This window comes from Notothenia coriiceps, unplaced genomic scaffold (assembly GCF_000735185.1).
Source record: "Notothenia coriiceps isolate Sejong01 unplaced genomic scaffold, NC01 NC01_scaffold00026422, whole genome shotgun sequence".
NCBI lineage: Eukaryota > Metazoa > Chordata > Actinopteri > Perciformes > Nototheniidae > Notothenia > Notothenia coriiceps.
In genome coordinates, this window is record NW_011359123.1 from 1369866 (window position 1) to 1379374 (window position 9509).

Genomic DNA, 9509 nt, shown 5'->3' on the forward strand with positions numbered 1-9509 from the left:
AAACTTGGCGAAAAATAAACCCCCAACTGGAGTGTAGAGATCCCCAGGTCCCGTACGTTGGGGTCCCTTCTATAAAGATTTCCTTCACTTACGGTAGTTAGACCCGTGAAACTCGGTTGTACTTAATACCTATGTCGAGAGTTGTGTGTTGTGCTTCTATGAAAAATGTCGATCATTTATGCGTATGTTCACCACGAGAGAGAGAAGAGATAGAGAGAGAGAGCATCGGGAGAGACGAGCGAGCGGAGTGGTTCACACAGGGAGGGCACCGCTCCTAGCCGGAACGCAAATTTTTTATTTAGTTTGTATCGGATAACATTTCACCCCACCTGTTGTTTGCCTAAAGCTTTTCACAGTGTCAAATTTGAGGAATACTTCCCACTTCCACGGCGAGGTTGTAACGAAAGAAGGGCCGCGTTGCGAAGAAAACCCTGAAAAAGGCCACCGGCGACAGCAACCACCGAGTTCAGGAACGTATCCACCCCCAGGCCCTGAAGTGTCGCGGCGTCTTGTCGGTAAAACTTACATGTGCGAGGTCGGTTCCGTTCGTTCGTTAATAATATATCGTGAAAAGTCGTGACCGCTAAGTTTCACGAAATGTCTAATTTCGTCGTGTCTAACTACGCCACGTCTTCCAAATATATTACGGTGCCAAGGCCCCCTTCCAGACTCTAATTGTAATTTGGTTAATAATAATTAAAATTGATATAATCAATACGTTTGTGTCGTGGGCTGGGCGTAGTAAACAAAATTGCATACATTTCTTTAGTAAACACTGAAAACGGGTCCCACAGACCCAAACAGTACACAAAGGTTAAAGGTAAGCATATCATAATGTTAAAATGTGCTAAATATATACACTGCAAAAAACAAAAAAAAGAGGAGAAAAAGTAGCTCACGACTTGTTTTATTTTTTTAAAGTAGTTCTCATCCTAAAAAAGGTTGGAGACCCCTGTTATAGAACGATACATTTTTTTTTTATACAATTTTAAGCTTAGCCTACCATTTTATTGGAGCGATGAGGAACAGATGGGGCTTGAAAAGGCCCACCTGTTCAAAGTGGGGAATGACAGACAAGTTTGAGATCCACTGGCTTAGCACATAGACAGAAAACAGGAAAACAGCAGGCATGACTCTATCCAAAAGTAACAAATTCACCCAATTAGCACCTCTATTTCGTGAAGTAACTTCCTAGAGACTTGTTATCACGGTTGTCAAGGGAACCACTGGATAATCCAGATAGTTACTGCGTGTAGGTAGAAATAGACTTAACCCTCTTTGAACCCACAATGTGCTGTAATAAATAAAATAAAGTGTATTGTTAATCTACACTGCAGAGGAGCTGAAGGTAGCATATTTTTTTAACCTTTGGACGGTGCCAGAGGGCTTCCACTCTCTATGCTAAGAACAACTGGCTGCTTTATATTTAATGAACACATAGTTATAATTCCACCAAAGTCTCTGAAAAAATTAGTATATTTGTATACGACAATTTCAAACTTTTCATCATAATACTTATTAACATTTTAGAAGTAGTTTATAAATAATACCCAAATATGGTTTAAGGCTTTAATGGTAATTGTATACCAGTGTGTGACAGCAGGAACTTTTGTGGGATCGGTGGGCAGGTGGGAGCACTCGGGTATTGAACTGCACATGTATTACTTTCTGATTCAACACCACTACTGTCAGCCTTCACAGATTCTGCTGACAGCAACACAACTAGATTCCTGCCTTTTTTCAAACACTACCGCAGAACAAGACACATGTGGGTAGTGAGGAGAGAAGAGGCAATTGGGGTTGCAGCTTGAATAGGGGATTCACTTTACAACAGTGATATGTTAGATTTCTGCCAGAGTCAGTGGCCTATGTGTATCAAATAATGGAAAACATTGCAGAACCTACCACAAGAGACATCTTTAAAGACAGATGAAACATTTTCCTATCAGACAAATAGGTTGAACACCAGAGTACACCGTGTAATGAGAACCATGTAGAATCAATAGATTCTTAAAATGTGACTGATTTGATTTAGTCTACAAGCAAGCTACCAAATGTATACGCACTTCCCACAGATGATTGCTTTTAGATGGAAATGGGTTGGACATGGTCCAAGGAAAAGAAGATATCCCTGAAGATTGTTTGTTTCATTTTTATTGAAAAAGTTTCTCTTGCAGCCTGTGTTGGAACATTTACCAATTTGCACTGCTACAAGGTCGCACCAATTGTCAACAAGTCCTCAATGGCGTCTGGGAGAAGACATATTGTGTAGTAACAAGAGGCCCTTCGTCAGGTAAACATATGTTGTTGTAGGTGTTCAAACAAATCACTAGATCAATCAATCAATGTTTATTTATATAGCCCAATATCACAAATGTTACATTTGTCTCAGTGGACTTCACAGTTTGTACAGAATATCAGTATGACAATACGACACCCTCTGTCCTTAGACCCTCACATCGTACAAAGAAAAACTTCCAGAGAAAACCCACAGTTTAAAGGGAAAAATGGGAGAAACCTCAGGGAGAGCAAGATCCCTCTCCCAGGACGGGCTAAAGTGTTCGAGGTTGGAAGTGAGCTGCACTGCATGCGCTGCTTGGTTGAGTGTAGATCTGACTACATGTTCTGGTAGGTTGCGAAGGAGCGTGCAAAGGTAAGGTCTTCAAAAAATACTATTCATTCATACATAGTTTCATTGCTGCCGACAATGGGGATGCATGTACGTTGTGCTTAAAAGTTTGCCCTAGCACATGCCCGAATAAGAATAAAATCAGCAAAGAGAATGTGGGTGCATGAGATCCTGCCTCTAGAGAGCATTTGGGATAGTTTGTTCTAGTGAAGGACCTATAGTTACACAATTGGGGGTCATTTCTCTTTATTTACTTCCATGCCTGTATGTGTGTGTGTGTGTGTGTGTGTGTGTGTGTGTGTGTGTGTGTGTGTGTGTGTGTGTGTGTGTGTGTGTGTGTGTGTGTGTGTGTGTGTGTGTGTGTACCCTGCATTATTCCTTTCTAATCTCTGGCCCTCAGGATATACATTGCAGTGTGGATTGAGATTGTGCTTTGAATACACTTACAGAAGTTAGAGAGGGAGATGCTTTTCTCACCTCACTGTGAGTTATAATTTACAGTGCAGCTCCGTCAACACACATAGATCAACACTGTGGCAACACTCCAGTCATCATGAGAGAGCAAAGTAAGCACAAATAAAATATGGAGTAATACAAGAGTTTTCTAAACGTCATCAATGCAAAAAGTGACTTCAAAATGAAAATTCAAACCTGTACCTTGACACTCAAGGTCCTTACCTTAATGATTAAACATATTACTTTTTTCCAATTATTTCCTCCAGTGACCATTTGATTACAGTTTACCCTGTAAATAATTGAATTTACTGAGTTTAAATTTATTCAATTAATTTTAAATGGTTCAGTGTTTCCCCTAGGATGGAGTCATAGCAGCGGTGCTAAGGCACGTGCGAAGTGCGCCCCGCCAATTTGTTTCTATGTGTCAGCACAAGAAAGGCTCTTGAGGCCTAGTACCAGGGCCGGTTCTAGACAATTTGCTGCCCTAGGTGAGATTTTAGGCGACATTTTATGTGTAAAGAATAAATGAAAAATCTCTACAAAAGACAAATACACTGCAAAAACAGAAACTTATTGACATACTGTAGGTAATAGACGTCAAAATGGCTTCAAATGTATTCAGTATTGTATGAACATGTTTGAATTGGGGGGTGGACGTCACATCCTCTAGGGGGGTCCGGGGGTATGCCCCCCCCCGGGAAGATTTTTTGGAACATTTTAAAGTAAAATGCTTCAATCTGGTGCACTTTGAGCACACAATTACTAGAGACCTGATCAAGGGGGTACAACTCTAAAACACCCATATGAAAAAGATCGGTTTACATTTTAATAATCAAATAAGTATATGAACATAACCAATAACCTACCATGGCCAATAACAAATACATTTAACTATTTTATTTTTGTTGTTCATTTATATCTTATTTTACCAGTTAACATNAAGGTAATAATTAGTGAAAGGATCTTTTAGCCGATTAGGTTTGGTCAGGTCTGCAGCTTAAGTTGTCATAGGCGCAGTGGACTAGTGCGTTGGTGTTGGGATCAGGTGGTCACAGGTTCAAACCCCACTGCAGTCAGCATGTCGTTGTGTCCCTGAGACACTTCACCCCAAATTGCTCCTGTGGGGATTGTCCACAGTGTTGAGTATGTAAGTCGCTTTGGATAAAAGCGTCTAACAAGTAACATGTAATGTAATGTGATATAGCCAGTTTAAATGAGAGCCACTTTCATAACATGGGAACTCTTTTGGCTCAACACACCAGGCTTACACACTAACCTTGCTTCCCAGTACAGCCCCCTTGTCTCCTCAGCCTTTGAAAGGACAGTGTGTGTTTAGGTGTCCCTGGTAAGGCCTCAGACATGAGTAATGTGTGTGTAAGGGGGGGTCTAAAGCCTTTCTGTGTTCCTCAGGTCAGTTATCTGGAGAAGAAGGTGACAGAGTTGGAGAGCGACAATCTGGCCAACAGTGACCTCAAGTCTAAGCTCAAACAGGAGAACACACACCTTGTCCACAGGTAGGAAAAGTCATTATTGTAGTCATGTTTGTATGTTGTCCTGAAAGTGTTCACAAACAAAAATAACAGGAAGGGTCATAAACCTTCAGTTAGAAAGCAATTATTGGCTTTGGGAAAGCCTGTGGGTCTGGGGGCTTATGGGGAACTCAGAGGGAAAAGGTTTGACAGGCTCCAGCAAACGTAGTACGTCAGAATTCAAATTGAACTGATGATTTTTGTGGTTTTACTTCAGTTTCTCTGCAGACCAGCATGGTGCTTTGCAGTCTACAGTAATCCCATTCATATGGAATTCTGAAATCGGGCATATTTTTTGTTGAATCTGTTTGTTTGTGTCGGTTAGGAATCTGAAACAATCTGTCCCAATTGAAGATGTATTTATTCGACAAGGATATAAGGTCTAACCTCATCTGGAAATCCTACACTTCCATCTTCCATGAGCTTTATTACCAGTGATCTAAAGTAACTAAGTACATTTACTTAAGTACAATTTTGAGAGTACTTTACTTGAGTATTAACATTGTTACAATTCCACTCCACTACAATTCAGAGGTAAATGGTGTACTTCCACTACATTTATTTAAGTTATTATTAGTTACTTTCACATTTTTAATAATGATTTGAATTGAAAAGTCATTCAGACTAGCTGCACCTTTACCAGCTTTGAGAACACTTTAATGATCAATCATTATAAAACATATCATATATATTATTCTGAAATGGACCAATCTGCACAATGACTACTTTTAATGTCGCTACTTTCACTATATTTAGATGCTAATACTTTTCTACTTTTACTTGAGTAACATTTTGGTTGCAGGACTTTTACTGTAACAGAGTGTTCCTACACTGGTACTCAAGTACTAGGTCTGAGTACTTCTTCCAGCTCTGTGAGGTTATGGCTCATGTTGTGCCAGGGTGTTGTTTTGTCCATAAGGGGGTGCTCTGGGTTCATTTCTGTGTTGTGGGTCGCTCTCATAAGATTACAGGAGCTGGAAAGTAAAACATGTATAGCTGAAGTTAAATAAGCTTACAAAATATTCCAGAGAATGCTGTATTGGAGATATATTTCAGAACTGTACACTGCCATACTCTGACTGTGTTCTGATGTCAGGGTGCACGAGCTGGAGGAGCAGGTGAAAGATGCCGAGGCGCGGGCCGACCAGAGTCTGCAGGAGGAGACCAAGAGGCACCGCGAGGCCTACAGCAAGATGGACCGGGACAGGAACCTGGAGATCGACCTGCTCTCTAACAGGTCTGCTCTTCACCAACACATGTGCTGCTGTCTGAGAGCAGTTAGTGCCTCTTTGTGGCACAGCTCACTGACCCAAGCTACAAACCACTATGTATCCTCTGTACCAGGGCATTGGTTTGTCTTCCACTCTTTGATCATTCATTCAGTCAAACTGGATCTATCTTGTCTCTTAATGGTGCTGTGTGTATTTGTAGAAACAGTGTCGCAGCTTCCATCCTGTGTTTCTATCGGCCATTATGGAGACTTTCTTTAAAGTTCTGTCATGTTATTCATTTGACTCACAATTGTGATGCATCTGGTTTACAAGGTTGGATTGATGATAGGCAGCTCGTGAGGTTAATCAAAATCAAATCAAATAGTTTCGATAAACATTGAACTAATGAAATAGTCCTTTACCAGAGCCAAAACAAAGGAAAACAAAAGGGGCAAGACTGTTTCTGTTAGATGATAATGATAAAGAAGGTCACGTTCAAAAATGTCAAATTGAGAACTGTGTCTCGTCGGCGTCTCCCACACCGCTTGCTCATAATATTGTGTGTTAATAGGCTGGCGCTGTGGGAATTGTAGTCTTTTATATTCCATTGATTGCAGACACAGCTGGCGATATTATTTGACAGTTTTTTACAAAAACAAAACTGTCTCTGACACACAGGCTACAGCTGTTAGAAGAAGAGAACGGAGAGATAAAGATAAGTGTGTGCCGACTCAAGTCGCAGACTGAGAAACTGGACCAGGTGAGTGGGACTTTAATATTTGCGTGTGTTTTGCTGTCATTTGTATCTATTTATGAACTACTTTATATTTGAACTACCTTGAACATGTTATGGTGAGATCTGGGAATGTGCCAACATGGCTTAAAAGAACAGACAGAAAAAAAATGCAGAGGTTGGTCCAACTTATTTTGAAGAGAAAACTAATATAGACAGTGAATCCACAGCACCCATCACAGATTACAGATCCACTTTTGGTTGCATAGTTGTTCCAACATCTTGGCACATTTCTCTGGTAGTACAGGATTATTTTAACAAAAATAAATATAGTCCAAACAAGTAACAGTAGAGCAAGTGTTGATTTTGTTTGTGTGTGCAGGAGAAGCAGAGGATGACAGACAAGCTAGAGGACACGGGCCTGAGGCTGAAGGATGAGATGGACCTCTACAGGAAGATCATGGACAAACTGTGGCAGAACCGCCACGAGTTCAACAAGGAGAAGGAGGCCATGCAGGAGGTGAGGCTCAGGAACACACAGATCACCCATCTCTTCATGGAGAGAGTTCAGGAGCAACATTGAACGGTGTCTTCTCTCTGCAGCTGATCGATGACCTGCGCCGCGAGCTGGACTACCTGCAGCTGTTTAAGATGGAGATGGAGCATCCAGGGCAGGGCAAGAGCCTCTCAAGGACCAGAGAGACCGAGATGGAACACGAAGTCAAGAGGCTGAAACAGGTCCTTCTATCTTTTTCTTTTCCCCACTTTCATTCCCAAGAAGGGCTGGGTCACAAGTGTTCTATCACGATATAGTTCATTTTATATAACAATATGTTTCAGATTCCAATATGAATATAATGATATATATCAGGATAGAGGTCATTTCATATCTAGATCATTATGTCCAAATCCAAATCATTGATTTATCCCGGGGGAATTTGGATAGAATCAAAATGGAGTAGAAAATGTACACAAACCACAATAGGGTAAAGTAAGAATCTGCATAAAATGATCACACAAATAAAGATATTTATATAAATATCAAAAGTTAAAGTAAATTGTCCACTAAACGATAGATTGAAATCAAGTACAATTTAAAAAATGTATTTATAATTTCATGGCTGTATAACAACATATTTCATAAAAAAGGTCATTTCAGATCTGTTCATTCTGTGGGCTATTGGGTTTTGTGACACTTGCTTCATTTTAGAATTTAAAAGATAACAAAAAAAAATGAATACAAATCTAAACAAAATAAGTTAAAGTTAGAATTTGCAATAAAAAAAAAAATATATTTATATAAACATACTTTAAGAAGTAAAATGTCAAATAAAAATAAAATAAATGTTTTTTTATTTTCTTTGATGACATATCATGAGGATATGTCATTTCTTATAAAGATAGCATTAGATATCGGGGTAAAGGGTATTTCAAAATGGCGAACTATTTCTTTAAAGAAGAATACTGGGATGAATAAAAGTTTCCTAATCGCGATGCGAGCTCAATTCTACTTTAATGCAGTTGTTAGCATTTTGTCAGATGCTGAGCATACCTGAGCATATTTAATACCTTTAGTCTGTGTGCTGCACAAGGTGGAGAGTTTCCTCACGCTACCCTCTGAAAAGCAGCTGTTCTCTTTTTGCTTCCTCAGGAGAACTTTAAGCTGCGGGATCAGAACGAAGACCTGAACGCTCAGATCCTCAGTCTGAGTTTGTACGAGGCCAGGAACCTGTTCTCCTGTCCGTCCAAGGCCCAGTGCCTGGCCGCCGAGATCGACAACGCATCCAGAGACGAGGTGAGAGCTGCTGGAGGACGGCCTTCATTATGATCTGTAAACTCCTTCATTAACAGGCTTCACATTCTTACAGTTCATGCCATCAACGATTACCACATCTGTGTTTTTATTTACTAAATATTTTCAGGTACATAGAGGTGGGAGAAGTACTCAGATCTTGTACACTTAGTACCAGAGTGTAGGAATACTCTGTAACAGTTAAAGTCCTGCATTCAAAAGGTTACTCAATTAAAAGTACAAAAGTATTATCATCAAAAAATATAGTTTAAGTGCCAAAAGTAAAAGTAGTGATTGTGCAGATTGGTCCATTTCAGAATAATATATATGATATGTTTTCTAATGATTGATCATGAAAGTGTTCTCAAAGCTGGTAAAGGTGCAGCTAGTTTGAATGACTTTAGCCGCTTTCACACCGCAGGACTTGCCGTACTTTAGTGCCGGCACTAAAGTACCACGGCACTGAATCCGCCAGGGGGCTAGTGCCAATCGCATTCACACCGCAGTACTTTCCCTGAGGCAAGATTACGCTGACGTCACTTTGTCTTCTTCTTCTCTGGGTTTACTGGCAGGCCGCAAAACCACTTCACGGCGAGTACAACAAAAAACGAGAGAAGAAGAACTACACGGGGGAGGGGGTATAAAGCCCACCCGCTGTACATGATATATATATATATTATTATATATATATATATTAGGTAGGCTCAGCAGACAGACCGTAGTGCAAAGATAAAGTGTCACATGATTATCTACTAAATAGTGAATTCAGCATCAACTTCAACTTCACCAAGATGAAGTTCATATCTATCTTCCTAAGATACGTGAAGATACTAGAATCCGAGCTCAAATGACTCAAACCAACAAAATGTCCAATCAAAGAATCATGTGCACCATGAGGCTGGGTTATAAGGGTAATTTACAAATAAAATACCCCATTATAACAATGGACTTTATCTTTATGTATTTATTATATATTACCCCCTCAGGCTGATTTTGGAAAAGGACATTAACCGTTGTTTGGTGTTTTTCCCTTATTTATCTAAAACAAATGACATGATAAATTACTTGTGTTTATGTGTGTAAGACTTGTGTTTCTGCCCCTGCCATTGCTGCACAAGGGTTGCAACATTGTAGATAAATTCAACCACCGACACCTGTC

At 40.0% G+C, this 9509-nt stretch overlaps 1 protein-coding gene across 1 annotated transcript in view; it reads left to right on the forward strand.

Moving 5' to 3' along the window:
* The window catches only part of LOC104957002 (rab11 family-interacting protein 4A-like), an 8888-nt gene extending 502 nt beyond the window's left edge, over window positions 1-8386 (forward strand). Inside the window, exons 2-7 of the mRNA XM_010784593.1 lie at window positions 4496-4599; window positions 5711-5851; window positions 6504-6585; window positions 6941-7078; window positions 7162-7296; window positions 8210-8386. Of these exons, the coding sequence (XP_010782895.1) occupies window positions 4496-4599; window positions 5711-5851; window positions 6504-6585; window positions 6941-7078; window positions 7162-7296; window positions 8210-8386 (777 nt within the window). The remainder of the gene's footprint in view (window positions 1-4495; window positions 4600-5710; window positions 5852-6503; window positions 6586-6940; window positions 7079-7161; window positions 7297-8209) is intronic.
* Window positions 8387-9509: the final 1123 nt, after the last annotated feature.